Source organism: Camelina sativa, chromosome 11, assembly GCF_030686135.1.
Source record: "Camelina sativa cultivar CO46 ecotype springtype chromosome 11, ASM3068613v1".
NCBI lineage: Eukaryota > Viridiplantae > Streptophyta > Magnoliopsida > Brassicales > Brassicaceae > Camelina > Camelina sativa.
In genome coordinates this window covers 50,207,276-50,221,672 of record NC_141890.1, presented here as the reverse complement: position 1 = coordinate 50,221,672, position 14,397 = coordinate 50,207,276, and the positions used below count along the sequence as shown (strand labels likewise).

The 14,397-nt window shown below is 37.4% G+C and overlaps 3 protein-coding genes and 1 non-coding gene across 16 annotated transcripts; 1 reads left to right on the top strand and 3 right to left on the bottom strand.

Annotated features, from left to right (window-relative positions):
- Positions 1 to 20: 20 nt before the first annotated feature.
- Positions 21 to 102, bottom strand: TRNAS-GCU (transfer RNA serine (anticodon GCU)). Its single transcript has one exon. It is a non-coding gene; the product is annotated as a tRNA-Ser (tRNA).
- Positions 103 to 297: 195 nt separating this feature from the next.
- Positions 298 to 4,328, top strand: LOC104727190 (ubiquitin carboxyl-terminal hydrolase 17-like). Of its 6 annotated transcripts, none has more exons than XR_015572388.1 (12): positions 298 to 1,078; positions 1,246 to 1,361; positions 1,461 to 2,062; positions 2,160 to 2,245; positions 2,393 to 2,478; positions 2,559 to 2,721; positions 2,822 to 2,944; positions 3,047 to 3,204; positions 3,296 to 3,380; positions 3,462 to 3,615; positions 3,760 to 3,821; positions 3,908 to 4,328. XR_015572388.1 is itself a non-coding variant. In XM_010446220.3 (12 exons), exons 1-12 carry the CDS (start codon positions 795 to 797, stop codon positions 4,194 to 4,196), a joined length of 2,262 nt encoding a protein of 753 aa, XP_010444522.1. In that variant the 5' UTR covers positions 322 to 794; the 3' UTR covers positions 4,197 to 4,328. The 6 variants fall into 6 exon arrangements, 3 of the variants coding, with proteins under 3 accessions (XP_010444522.1, XP_010444524.1, XP_087331217.1); XM_010446220.3 differs by having other exon boundaries at positions 322 to 1,078; positions 2,830 to 2,944; positions 3,462 to 3,677; XR_015572389.1 differs by having other exon boundaries at positions 371 to 1,078; positions 3,462 to 3,677; positions 3,775 to 3,821.
- On the bottom strand, positions 4,322 to 5,795 carry LOC109127692 (uncharacterized). 2 transcript variants are annotated; one of them, XM_019232953.2, is made up of 4 exons: positions 5,355 to 5,795; positions 4,917 to 4,989; positions 4,788 to 4,843; positions 4,322 to 4,634 (listed from the first exon to the last, which is right to left on the bottom strand). In XM_019232953.2, the coding sequence occupies exons 1-4, from the start codon at positions 5,396 to 5,398 to the stop codon at positions 4,529 to 4,531; spliced, it is 279 nt and encodes a 92-aa protein (XP_019088498.1). In that variant the 5' UTR covers positions 5,399 to 5,795; the 3' UTR covers positions 4,322 to 4,528. The 2 variants fall into 2 exon arrangements, with proteins under 2 accessions (XP_019088498.1, XP_087331218.1); XM_087475092.1 differs by having other exon boundaries at positions 4,788 to 4,837; positions 5,355 to 5,660.
- Positions 5,796 to 5,807: 12 nt separating this feature from the next.
- Positions 5,808 to 13,638, bottom strand: LOC104727189 (kinesin-like protein KIN-14B). Of its 7 annotated transcripts, none has more exons than XM_087475087.1 (24): positions 13,454 to 13,638; positions 13,124 to 13,286; positions 12,695 to 12,818; positions 12,397 to 12,483; positions 12,091 to 12,261; positions 11,892 to 11,998; positions 11,423 to 11,554; positions 11,129 to 11,307; positions 10,875 to 11,036; positions 10,648 to 10,739; positions 10,384 to 10,535; positions 9,744 to 9,917; positions 9,503 to 9,649; positions 9,158 to 9,328; positions 8,974 to 9,042; positions 8,724 to 8,779; positions 8,432 to 8,627; positions 8,031 to 8,222; positions 7,728 to 7,919; positions 7,278 to 7,628; positions 7,077 to 7,175; positions 6,820 to 6,960; positions 6,563 to 6,721; positions 5,808 to 6,463 (listed from the first exon to the last, which is right to left on the bottom strand). In XM_087475087.1, the coding sequence occupies exons 6-24, from the start codon at positions 11,892 to 11,894 to the stop codon at positions 6,011 to 6,013; spliced, it is 3,120 nt and encodes a 1,039-aa protein (XP_087331213.1). In that variant the 5' UTR covers positions 11,895 to 11,998; positions 12,091 to 12,261; positions 12,397 to 12,483; positions 12,695 to 12,818; positions 13,124 to 13,286; positions 13,454 to 13,638; the 3' UTR covers positions 5,808 to 6,010. The 7 variants fall into 7 exon arrangements, with proteins under 7 accessions (XP_087331213.1, XP_087331212.1, XP_087331210.1 ...); XM_087475086.1 differs by having other exon boundaries at positions 13,366 to 13,589; XM_087475084.1 differs by having other exon boundaries at positions 12,695 to 12,891; positions 13,366 to 13,566.
- Between the last annotated feature and the right edge of the window lie 759 nt (positions 13,639 to 14,397).

Below are 14,397 nucleotides of genomic sequence, written 5' to 3'. Positions count from 1 at the left end.
AAAAAAGAAAAGAAAAGAAACGTCGCCTGAGAGATTCGAACTCTCGCGGGAAAATCCCACTCACTTAGCAGGCGTGCGCCTTAACCACTCGGCCAAAGCGACGTTTTGATAAACAAGCCGCAATTATTAAATATATAATTCCAAAATTAAATAAAAATTCAGAACCAACCAAACTACGAATACATAAAATTGTACTATTCGGTTCGGTTCGTTATAGTTTTTGAACTATTCGGTTTGGTTTCGACTAAGTTTTTGTGTTCAGGATAATGTGGCCAATCCAAGCCTCGAATATAATAAAGTCTTGAAGATTCCAAAACGATAGAACCCAGAGCAACTCTTTTTCTAGTTGTTTTTAAAAACAGTAAGAACTAAGAAGGGACCAAAACACACAAAAAGAGAGAAAAAAAAAAATCGAAAACGACAAAAGAGAGGAGAACAAGTGCACGTTTATTCCCTCCTTTCTTCTCTTTCTCTCTCTACAAACAAAACACACAAATTCCTGATTTCTTTCTTCTTTCTTCTTTCTCTCCTCTCTCTCTCTCTCTCTCTAGCTTTTTTAGTCTCTCCAGATGCCCAAATCCTTCACCCGCCGTCGCTTCTCTAACCTCCGCCGTCTTAGATTCCACATTTACTCGTCATACTCTCACCATCACCCACCTCCTCTGCATCATCATCATCAATCTCTCTTTCTTTGTTTGTTTGTTTGTGTAGTAGACAAATGTTAGTTATAATCTCCTCCTCCTCTTACGATTCCTCTCTTCTGGCTTCTCTTGTCTGAGATTTTATCACACAAAATGCCTGAAACTGGAGGAGTCCTAGGGTTTCGTTTTATCTTGATTGGGTTTATACTGTTGGTGTTTCTCCTCATTCGCCGCCAATGGAGATCTGCTTCTGTCAGGAGAGACCAAGTCATTCGTCTCATTGCTTTAGCCACCGAGGAATCTTACCTGGCTGAGGAGGTTCGAGTTCGATCCCCAACTGTTGCCGCCGCCGACTCCGTTTCGGATGTTTATCGTTGCGCTGTTTGTCTTTACCCTACCTCTACTCGTTGCGCCAAGTGCAAATCTGTTCGTTACTGGTTCGTTCTCTCTCCCAAATTTGATCATCTTTTTGAATCCTGAGAGATTTGCAGATGGCTAGTTTTAGAATCCGATCGATCACGAAGTAAAGTTTAGATTTTTTAATTGGTTCTGTACTGTTTCCCTTTAAAAAATTCATTCTTTTTTTTTGTTTTTGGTTGGGTAGTTCTAGCAAGTGTCAGATTCTTCATTGGCGACGAGGTCACAAGGAAGAATGTAAATCGCCTTCTCTTCCTGATTACGATGAAGAAGAAGGCAGGGACGATTCTGTTCATTCTGATGGTAACTTTAGATACTTGAGATTTTAGCATTTGATTTGATCTATAAATATTTCACATTTGGTGGTTTGAGGTTTTTTTGATGACTTGAACCTCTCTGTAGATGCCAAAGAGTCGCATTTTGAACTTCCATCTCGTGTGGCTGGAATTGAGTCATCATCATTAGCGATACCTTCCAATGATAATGGCAAGTCTGTTGATGTTTCCTGTGATATGTCTACAAGTAGGCCTAGTATTCATAAAGTGCAAGCTACATCTGAAGCTGTTGATTTCACTACTTCTTTAAACAAAAAGGATGATAATCTCTATGAGACCAGGCCACTAAGTAGGAAGAAATCACGTCATCGTATAGAGAAGGTTGAATCAGCGAGAAAGACTGATGCAAAGCCGCGGAAAATTGGCAATCAAAGCTCACGCAGGTCAGGTGATTCAGCTGAAATGTCGATTTCAGAACAATTTTTGTCAGTTGGGTATGAAGAAGAGATGAATGTACTTGGACATGGAAGAATTACATCTGAACCATCTAGTGCTTCTGCTGCAATGTCATCTTCAACTGTTCTCCTACCTTCAAAACCTATATGTAAGCCGAAAGTGTCCCAAGGTTCATCAAGTAGTGGATTGAAAACATCGGTGCAGAAAGTTGTTCAGCATTTTAGACCCCCAAAATCGTCAAATATATCTCAACCTTCCAGTTCTATTGATGAGGTTAATAGATAATATGATTGCAAGTTTTAAGTCTTTTTAACACATGATTATATCTACTGCCATTATCTCATTAATGTTTCTGTTTATTTGTGTGCAGATGAGCTTCTCTTATGAGTTGTTTGTGAAACTCTACTGTGATAGAGTAGAATTACAGCCATTTGGCCTTGTGAACTTAGGGAACAGGTACGTATCGATCTATCTTTAACTTTTCTTGCTTATAGCTCAATGATATTTTAGCAGTTTGGGAGAAATACTAGTATTAAGCTGTGGACGGACCCTTTTTTAATGTACTTATATTGATGCTTATCACTTATATTATTACTTTTGTAGTTGTTATGCCAATGCTGTCCTTCAGTGCTTGGCATTCACTCGGCCACTTATATCATACCTTATTCGGGGATTACACTCTAAAACATGTAAGCTGCACACCAAAATGATTATTACTGCTCCTTTTTTGTAACTATGTGGAATCTTATCTTGATAGTTGGATTTTCAGGTAGAAAGAAGAGTTGGTGTTTTGTTTGTGAGTTTGAATACCTAATTTTAAAGGCAAGAGGTGTAGAATCTCCTCTATCACCTATCAAGATCTTATCAAAATTACAAAAGATCGGGAAGCATCTTGGCCCTGGAAAGGAAGAAGATGCACACGAGTTTTTAAGGTGAATCCATATGTGTTATGCTTTTCAGTAGCTAGCTTTTATAGTTTTTTTCCTTAATTCAATATTTTTCGCAAAGGTGTTCACATTGTTCTTTCATAAGAATGCCAGGTGTGCTGTTGATACAATGCAATCTGTTTTTCTGAAAGAGGCCGATGCAGCTGGTCCGTTTGCTGAAGAAACTACTTTAGTAGGCCTTACGTTTGGTGGATATCTTCACTCCAAGGTTTTATTATTAGCAAATTGTATATTGCCTTTATTACCAAAATTAGAGCATTGTCTGTTGCTTTTTGTTAGCATTCAAGTAATCATCCCCTTTATTACACAGATTAAATGCATGAAATGCCTCCACAAATCTGAGCGATCAGAGCTGATGATGGATCTTACTGTTGAGATCGATGGGGATATAGGAAGCCTTGAAGAAGCACTTGCTCAATTTACAGCCTACGAAGTCCTAGATGGAGAGAACCGGTACTTCTGTGGCAGGTAGGTAGTAGAAATTTTCTATTGGAAACTTAATATATACGTTAGGAAAGCTACTACTAATTCCTTTGCGTTCTTTATACAACAACCACAGATGTAAATCTTACCAGAAAGCCAAAAAGAAACTGATGATACTGGAAGGACCCAATATTCTTACTGTCGTGCTGAAACGTTTTCAGGTGAGTCTTCATCCTCGTTAGTTTGATGGTGTCTACTACTATTTGGTTTCCTCGGAAGAATGATTTCTTTTGGTCATGCAGTCTGATAACTTTGGGAAGCTGAGCAAACCAATACATTTTCCGGAGCTTCTCGATATTAGCCCGTATATGAGTGACCAAAAGCACGGGGAGCATCCCGTATATAGTCTCTACGCAGTGGTGGTGCATTTGGATGCTATGAGCACTTCATTTTCAGGTCATTATGTTTGCTACATAAAAACCCTTCATGGAGATTGGTTCAAAATTGATGACAGCAATGTAGGTCTCAGCAGTATACCATTTGAAAATCTATATTATATATATTTATCGAAACTTGATTTTTGATTCTGAGAATTCGTAGGTTTTCCCGGTGCAGTTAGAGACTGTATTACTAGAAGGAGCTTACATGCTTCTTTATGCAAGGTGAATACAAAGAGAGGACTCGCACATATCATCATAAAAACCCAACTCTTGTTCATTTATTAATATCCTCTTCTTGCTTTTGGCAGAGATTCTCCGAGACCGCTGAGCAAGAACGGTGGTGGTCGGAAATCAAAGGAAAGAAGAAGTTTGGCCGCAATTCCATCAACAAGACACGGCAACAAACAGAGAGACAGTTTGTTGCCGCGTGTGGACTCGTCGAGTGGAAGTCTATCGTCAATGTTTAGCTCATCAGACACAACAAGCTCATGTAGCACAAAAGACTCATCAGGGGGCATTGAGAATTTATCAGATTACCTGTTTGGTGAAGTTGAACCGGTTTGGAAACTAGATCGTCGTGCTCAAACGTTTTATTGAGGGTTTAATTGTTGAGTCTGTTGGCCATCATTTTTTTTTACTTTGAAGTTTGAACCAACAAGCCAAAAAAAATAGAAAGTGATCATTTTTTGAATCCACTATATTGGAGGAGCTTAAGTGTACAGTTTTGAATAACTCTGTTCATCTTTCTTCACTTCTCAAATCCAATTTACACTACATAAACAATACATTGTCAATTGAATAAAAATCGTAAGATCTGTGCTCAAAGCAACCACTGAATTGACTAACACATCGTAAATTTTGAGTTCTCGGTCGGTGAGAGAAATGAGAAAGAATGAAAATATCTTGTTCCACATTGGTGTTTTTTTTTTTTACTTTAGCCCAAATTCTTGAATTGTTCTTGTGGCCAGTGTAAGAACGTCTACAAACGCAGAGAAGGAAGCGCGAAGAAGCCTTGCCTCTATTGCTTCAAAATGCCTGTAAAAATTATCTGGTGAGAAAAGATCGAAACTAGTATAAAGAAGTAAGTAGGCGAAGTCGAATAGAACCCGACAGATGTCTAGTTAAAAAAGCAGTCTTGTAATCGATCTAAGCGATTCAACGATCAAATAAGGCGATGGAAGGACTCACACAGAAAGCTTGTTGTTTGATACCGACATAACTCTTCTCACCTTATCAGGCTGCAACTGCATTGATGATCACACGACAACATGAGTGAAATTGGAAAAAGCTTGTTCGAAATGGAGTAGAATTCAAAACCTCTTTATCAACAGCCAAGGATGTGTAAGCAATCAAAGCATGTTCTTCTGACTCGAAATTCACATTCAAATTACTGCAAAAGATAAAAATTGGCAAAAGCTCTGTTACATCAAGTCTATAACAACAGTGTTAATCCTCTTGAGAAACCCTATGCCCAGCCCTAAAAAGCAAGTTTAGAAGTTCGAATTAAACCTAATTGAGCGGAGTTAATGAAACTAACTGGTCGTATTACTCTGTTTATGTGGGGGTAAAGATCGAAACTTTTGAGTCTATTCCTTCACATTGATCAGACCCAAGATTTCTATAATCGAATCTGTATGTTCTATAATCAGATACAAAGCAAACGCGTTACGAACTAACCGGTAACTAAGAGCTGAATCCAATCACTAGAGACAAGTATCGAAAAATTCCCAAATAAGAGAATTTTACAGAACATACCAGCAAAAATCCCAGGTTTGGTCAGAAAGAACAGTTGCAGCCATTTTCTCTGCTCCTTCGTTCGTCAGTGGAGGTAATACATTATTCAAAAACTCATTCAAATCAATCCAACACAAAAACAAGTGGTCAGTTTAGTCACTCAAAAACAATGATTGATCTTTAGAACCAAACAGAGAAACTGCAAGCTCTTAATGTCTCAATACCATTCGAGAAAGCAATTTTGAATGCTCTCTTTAAGCAAAAATTGTTAAAAGTTTAGCGATTTGATCAAAATACAATTCGAGACCAAATTACCAATTATGAGACGAACTGATTACAGATTGGCTAATTGAAGTAATCTAGAAAATAAAGTTTTTTTTATACACTCTTTAATAGTTTAATTGAAACAAAACGACGACGTTGCGTGAAACTTAGGTTTAAGGGCGTGAAGAGTGTTGAGGCGCGTGGCTAGGGTTTTGTGTTTTTTTTTTCGATAAGAGCAAGTGAGTGTATTCCACTAAATTCGAGCTGAAACGGCTTTTCCACCATTGGTGGCCCCAAAATACAGACACAAATTACAAAATACAGACAAGTCCAAAGTATAAAAAAGCCTCACAGTAAAAAAAAAAAAAAAAGTAATACTTGTACAAAATGTAACTTCTTTTTTTGTTCATGTTTCAAGTCGATTTGGTATCTTTTAGGACTCCTCCTTTCTCCAGCTCTCCAACGAGTTCCCTAAGAGAAGGAACCTTCATGGCTAGAGTTCTGTAGAGTCTAGAGTATCGAGCCCGTGTTCCATCACCTGTTCTAGCTAAGGCCAGTGAACTCAGAGCTTCCGGCAACTGACCAAACACTTGTTTCATTTCCTCTAAGCTCATGTTTTCTAAAACCGAAGGTCTTGGCACAACTCTCACGATTTCGCCTCCTTTAGGTTCTTGGATACGAGCATCCGCTTTGATCACGAGCTCCGAGTTGGAATTTGCTCCGCATTTTATGATGAATGGAGCTGAAGAGCCTCCCGTGTTGAATTGCAAAACGTTCCATTGAGACACATCGGTTTCTGTTGAAGATATTGATTCTAATGAAGGTCTCTTTTCGTCTTGAAGATTGCCCTCTTGTTCTGGAATTGTCTGCAGTCCAATATATAAAAACAGCTAGTTACAAGTTATCAAACTTCTCAAGACTTTTCGATCCATCTTTTTTTTTCTCGACTTTTATTCATCACTTACCTCGACCAACTGGTGAGCTGTATCAATTTCTCTCTGTGCACATGGATGATCAACATCAAGGAGAGAAGGCATTCGTTCGTTCAGTTCATCAAGAGACTCAAGCAATGCTTTCTTCTTGCTTTTACTCAAAACGTGGACAGAGGCTTGTCTTGTTATTTCCTTCACGAAGAAAAACGATTTAATTTCTTCTTGTAAGTTAATCATAACTAAGATAGAGAAAGACTCGTTGTGGTTTCAAATGATATGAGTATAAATACCTTGACTTGCTTTAGTATGGCATCTAGAGAAATGAGGGAGGCTAATCTTGAGTCTTCGGCTGCTGTAGAAGGATTTTGAACAGGAGAATTGCCTTCTTCCAAGGTAAACAAAGCTGCATCACTTCTCATCTGTTCCAAAATCTGATATATAGAACGAAAATGGAATTAAGGTACGTGAAAAACTCTTAGGAGATCAAGAGTGAGATTAACGTTATGACAGCAATATCCTAATTAACGTTCTATTTTTAAGGGTTTACCTTTCTTCTTTTGTGGTCAACAGACTCGAGAGCTGATCGAAGCTTCGCGACTTGACCAGCATCTTCTGCTTCTTCCGAAGCCAAAGTACCAGCAATATCCTAATCAAACATTCCCATATCAGTTACTGCTGAAATCATTCTGAAATTTTCAACTCAAAAAAAGAAAACACATCAAGTTCACATTTGACATGGCATATATACCTTTAAATGCTGCATCTGAGAAGTGTAGACTCGTTTTGCATACTCAGATAAAAGCTGTCCTAAAGCGTCCGTGTGAGGTGGCACCGCAGCTCCTACTCCAGCCATCCAGCCATCCATAATTGCTGTGGAAAGAAGCTCTAATTGGCCAGTGCTTCCTCCTGAAACATCATCTGCTGTAACAGAGAGAAACTCAAAACTTTCTGCAAGCCATGACCTAATCTGTCTTTGCAGTTCACCAGCCGGAGTGTGAACAAATAAAGCAGCCAAGGGTTGGTTTCCAATGGCAAAACTTTTGGCTTCATCTTGTATCTCCCTCAGCTTTCCTCCAGTCACCTGCTGCCTCCCAGTATCCTAAGAAAAATTAGAAACAAGAGAAGCATGTATGTTTGTATCTTGGATAATCATTATAAGGTTAAAATAAAGCATCTCTGGGACTCATAGATATCTTACCTGGTCATATCCCCGGATTCTTGAAACTACAGATACCAACTTACTTTTCTTGTCTGGCTTTAAATTTACTTTAAAGCCATGAATCAGTTCATCATGATATCGAACTGGTGATCTACCTGGGCTGCTACTCCCGCTGGAGCTTCTAGTTCGACTAGTATATGGCTTCTCCAGAAAGCGTTCAACAGGAGCAACCTAAAAGAAGTGGGTGACGTGAGATTGATCTTTTCCGGGAGAAGAGACTTAGTGTCACACACCAGCAGGAAAAGCTAAAAGGAAAATTAGCTTATTAATGGTTCTGCTCACCTTGATCGACTGAAGCTCAGGTGATCGTGCAAGTAAGGACCTTATGTACAATATCCTGACTCGAGAAACAAGCATTGTATCCATTACTCTTCTTGGTTCCATTTTCCGCATAAATGAAAAGACAGCATCTCTTATCTCAGCAAGGACTTCATGCTCTCTGGAAGCACCAGCCTTTATGACAGCTGCCAAGACCTGCAAGTCCAACAATAAAACCCATAAATTCTCTTAACATATTAACCTATTATTTGAAGACCTATCCCAAACAGATATATATATATATATATACAAACAGAATTTACTGTAGTTCTATCTTCAAATTGTGGTAAAATAAATTCAGTTATTTACATCCCTGAAAAATCTAAAAGGTTACTCCACATCAAATATTAACACGGTGGCAGTACCAGCATAAGAAGCTTGTTTGCGCCATCAGCAATGGCTGCAAGACCTTCATATTGTTCGGGATCAAAATCATTCAATGCAGCTGTTAAGTATTCTCCAGCTGGAGTGGTTTTTACTAATTCAGAGATGGATTTTATTATTGTAATGGCGCCTTCATTTTTATCCACTGAAGATGCTAACGCGCCAGCGCTATTTTTCCTGAAGAAAAATAAAGATCAGGTAGTAAGGGGAAGTAAACAAAAATAGAGAAGACAGGATTTTGGATTAAATGGTTCCAAGTGATCAAATAACTACCTGTCAACATCTGCAGGCTGCACTGTTGGTGAAGCTTTTGATGAGGGGCTAGATACCTATATAGAACAATGGATGAGAAAGCTTAAGCAAATAGCTAGCTGGGGCAGGAAAATCTCTATCTGTATGGCAATTAGCAACATTCAATGAAGAGAAGAGAGAGAATGATTTTTCTGCCAACAGCTCCAAAAAGAGAAGCGTCCATGTTGTGATACTGAATCATGCGCAGTGTACAAATAGAGAAAAGAATCACCTGAGTCGAGCTAGCCACCGACTTTTCTGTTAATCTGTCAAACAATTTTTCATTTTCTTCATGCAACCTCTGCAGAAAGCAACTACTCTCTTCAGACAAATGTTCAGGCCAAATATTATTTGGGTAACTCAAAAATATGGAGGTCACTAATTAAAATGTGCCCAATAGGAAGACAACGCAGAACCTCAATCAGTGCATCACGTTTTTTCAGTTCTTCCTCAAGTTTCTTGGTAACTGCAGAAGAATCGACTGTGCTCTCAGCTGCTCTGGGCTGAGATTCCATTGGATCTCTTGATCTTGTCATGTCAGACTTCAGGGCTTCCCTTAGTTGTGATTCTAAGTCTTTCATTTTAGACTGCACAAAATTTATGTTAAAAAAAAGGGAAAGTGAATGTCACAGCTATCAAATTCAGAAAAGGCTACTTGAAAGCAATTTTACCATCTATTTTTCTGTTATGTAGATGTTTAAGATAAAAGGCGAGGAGACATGTGCCAAAGTTTAGAAAGTAGATACTAATGCAGTACCAACCTGGAGACTCTGAATGGTGGAATCTTGTTGTTGCACCTGCAGCTTCTGTTCCTGTTCGAACTGTAAAAGTTGAGCTATTTGATTTCTTAACTGAAAATTCTGCTCCTTTTCTATTTTATGTTTGTCTGCAACCATCGTATTCTCTGACTGCAAAAACAAATATGTAAATCGTTAGCAGAAAGGAATCTTATAAGGAATAAACTGAAATAAGGAGGACACTATCCCAGTCAGCATTGAATACCTTTAAATCTGATTGCAATGTGAATGAAACTCTCCACGCTCTCTGTACTTCATTATAGAGAAGTACACATTGATCATTTGCTTCTTTAAGTGCTTGTTTTAAACCCGTAACCTCTTGTTTTAGACGCTGAGTTTCCCTCTCCTTCTCCAATAACTCCTTCCGAGCATCATTTGCCTGCAGGAAGAATGATATTTTCAAACTACGTGTAAATATATAAAACGAATAGCAACTTAGAATAAAAAGTTACCAAATCTGTTCTCTAAAGAAATGAAGTAAAATCCAAAAGAGAAAGAAGTCAAACCAGCAAATAGCTCTGTTACTTAAGCTATCATTAGCTATGTGTATAGAATAGCTCTGTTTTTGATCTAATAGCTCTGTTCTATTTAATTAATTTTGCATTTCAACCAAAAAAATCAAACCAGCAAACTATCAAGTCAAATCCTAAATGTCTGTCAACTAATTACTTTCACGCTCTGCTTTACTTTAGTTATAGAAACTTAATCTTTGTTCTTCATCCAGGAGGTATTACTGAAGTTCCAGAATATGTATTATAACTTGAAAATTTAGAATCATCTGTTATATAGAGCAAAGTCAAGAGACAGGAGAGGAAGGTAGATGGCAATTCTCTAATTCCACTTACCACGTCTCTCCATTTCTTAATTGTGCCTCGATTCCCAAGGCTTGGTACAGTATTCCTAGCTCTAGCGGCATAATTGAGACATGACATTATCTCAGACAAGTTCCGAGCACTTGGACAAATATTGACGACCATCAATGTTTTGGAGCTCCCCCCTGTACGTTACAGAAAATTGTTCTCATTTAAACATAGCTTCAAGCACTAGGCAGAAATCCTTAACACAAAGAAAACGTAGAGGCACATGCACTGGATAGGAGAAGCATTTACCTAGTGAATCTGCAAGTATTCTCGTAAGAAATGAGTTCTCGTAAGGAATCGTATCTTTTTTTGACGTCAAAGAGGATAAAACATCTCCCAGCCTACAGAATACGAGACGTGTGCAGTGAGCACAGGCTATTAGGACTATTGGTAAATATTCACAATATAGGTACGATAAACAATTGTGAAGTAACCAAAAAAAAAAAATAGGAACGGGGAAGGACACTTAAACTTACGCGGAAATTGAATTCGTTACATGGAGCAGATCAGTTACATGATCTCCATTGTCATCTTCCACAGTTAAACCTTCACTTCCAGCCAGGTCAACTAAAGAGAGCTTGCTATTTACATTTTCTCTAGTAATCGTATTGCTATAGCGAATGTGTACTGAGACGATCCTACCAAGAGAGCAGAAATCCGGAAAAAAATATAGCATGAGAACAGAGAATTATAAGCATAAACTAAGAGTTAAGCACAAAATAAAACATACAAGTGGGTCACAGTAGACTTTGATTTATCATTCCCCCTTTTTTGAAATGCAGATATCAGGACTCTCAAGAACTCAGATGGATTATCAACTTTTTCCTGCGCCAGTTCTATAACAGATTCGCGTAAACCCATATTGATCTTCGGCAAGTTGCTCTGACAACCCAAGAGTAAATCCCTGATCTAGAAAATGAAAGTTTCGGAATTAGAAAAGACTTTTAATTTGCATATCATAATCATGTTTCACTTCTAAAACAACATACATAAGTATTAGGACTTAACATGAAAAAGGACGCACCTGTTCGTTATAGAGCTCAAAAACGGAAACAGAGAAACTGAACTGAGATGTTGAAGTTGAATCAGAATTGGCCAAGTTGATAAGTTCCTCAAAACAACGAGCATATAAACCATGGTCCTGATCAGATCCTTCCTGCGAAAAAACCAACATCATATCACTCAAACTAACATAGGGGCATTGCCTTATGTAGAACTCTCCTAAATCGATAAGATACACTATGAACATACATGAGCTTGCCTATCGTATTAAAACCTGTCACCATGAAATTTTGTCCACAGTTCAAATTTTCATTCACATAGATATTTTGGGATTGTTACAAAGCCAAAATGTATAGGAAGCATAAACATGCAAATACGCTAGTAACAAGCAGGAGATTTTTAGAAGCAGAACAGCATCTATAATACGGATACCAAACAAGATCAATATCTAATTTCAAAATTTCAGAGAGGAAAGGGAAAGGAGGGGTAACCATTGTATATGTCTTCCCTGCATGAGTTTGTCCATAGGCAAATATAGAGACGTTAGACCCATCCAGCGCAGATTGAACAAATGGTTGGACATCACTGAACAATGAAGCTGGGGAACATTTACTGAATAAGTTCCACATTTTAAGGAATACATAGATTATATTTGTAAGACTACATCAACGGTAAAGTATGCTAACTCACCTTGTCCAGCTTGAGGTCCATAAACTCGGTCAAATTCATATTCTTTCTTAGGATTGGTCAGAGTATCATCACTAGTGTTTACACGTATGGTACAGTTATCAGGGAATTCAATAATAGAAGGACCCTCGTCTTCAAATAATGGTCTTGCTCGACAAAACACCTTTACGTTCCCTGAAAGGTAGAAATAAACTACACATTCAGGTCATATAGAAAATCAAGAGTTGAAGGCAAAATCCACAAAAGTATAGATAGAGAAAGGGGGGGGCAGAGAAAAGACTAATCACGTCGTAAATGGAAGATGTGCACCTTTGGTCGTCAATAAGTCATTGAACAGTCTTTTCTTCTCGTTGATAAGCGGAGATATCCTAGCCTCGGTCTCAAGGGCATATTGATCTGTGATAGGCTATGCAGATAAGTGAACAAAACACATTCAACCAAATTCACCACAACAAACAAACATGAAGGAGATAATAGTAACAAAAATCCTATCGCAAGAGGTATATAGATAAAGATATATGATAATTTCCAGAAAAGAATTACTAAGAATCTACATTGTTGTCAAAAACTTGACAAGGAATACAGTGAAGGGGAACTAAAAAGTTACCAAGTTTACGACTTTTATCAGCGAGAACACCTAAATAACGTGTAACCCTTTCAAGCTTGGCATTAGAGTACTCTTGAAGATCAGTAGCTTCCTGTCTCAATCCCACATAATCGTCCTTTGCAAGCTGTTTAACCAAAACCCACTTTTTCTTAAACAATAGCTTCAACCATCCCACTAAATTTTTCATCAAGCATCCCCTACTCACACAACACGCAATAGCATTTTACTATAAAACTTGTAACAAGCTCAGCTCTATACTCGTCTAAACATAAAAATCAATTCTCTTAATAGAAACGTAGCTTTCAAAAAAAAAAAAAAAAAAAAAATGAAAAATACTAATCCAACCACATTCATATTCACATTCACATTCACATTCAAATCTCTAAGATTTCTCATCTGAAAAGAAACGTTTAAGGAAATAAATCACACCTGAACTTTATCCTTCAAACTCTGAACCTTAGACGCAAGCTCCGACGAGTGCGAGTCCTTCGGGATCGAGTACCGTCGAACCGTAGACGACGGAGTCCGATGAACGCCTTCCTCACTAGAAGAAGACTTCCTCGATTCGAACCCAGTAACCTCCCAGTTCCACCTATTGGTATTATTGTTATTATTACTCTTCTGCTCCGCCATTTTTATAAATCCACAAAGCAGAAAAAAAAAACCCTAACCCTATTCCAGATTTAGCCACAATTCTGGGAGCTGAGAATCTCAGATTCTTCCAAGCGAAAACATTCTAAGGTTTTTGAAATTTATTACCTCCAAATCCAAATTTTTGTGTTCTCTTTAATTTTTTTCTTACTTTGTCTCTTTGTCTCTCTCTTTCTCCCTCTCTCTCTCTCTCTCAGATATTAAAAAAAAAAATGAAAGGCAGAGGCAATGAATATTATACGATGTCGTTTTTGATATGTTCTTCCTTTTTTAATAAGCGAAATTAAAAAAACAATAAAAAATGACAGAGACACCGAAACGTCTTTTAAGACACAAAATATTTTGTGCTGTGCGTTAACGACGCCTTCTCGTGTTCGATTTTGCTTCATTATTATTTTTTATTTTTTCAGTCCTTTTTTTAACTATACAAAGTAATATATCAAATATAGCATTTTTTTATTGATTGATTAAATTATATAGAGACTAGTAAATAAAACACAATGACACTTCGAAATTACGGTGCAATAATGAGTAGGTTGCTACAGTAGTAGTCTTTATAGTTTAATACGATTAAAGAATCAATGGCATAAGATGATACTCATGATTCATGATAAAGGTCCAATGCAAAAACAAAAAAAATCGAATTTTAATCGATTAAATGATAATGGCACACGCAGTATAATCATATAGGCAGAGATCTGTGTGGTGCTTATGAATTTTATTTGTTATTTATTCTTTTATGGAATTTTGGACCGACCAGATAGCGTGTCATTGAAGGTAAATAATTATTAGTATGTTATTTATACTACTGATTACAAATTCTGGTGGGGGTCTACTTTATGAATGAAGTACCCACTCAGATATCGAATGCAATTTGTTTTTCCGTCTAATCGAAACAACAATATAAAAAGATTTTTAAACATTATCACATGTTTTCGTCGTCGTTATTTTAAATTTTGATTTGTTTCTCAAATTTATAATGCATATTAACAAAGTTTTTTATACATATTCTCTCTGTCCCTCAAAAATTGATGTTTGAGAGATTTCATACA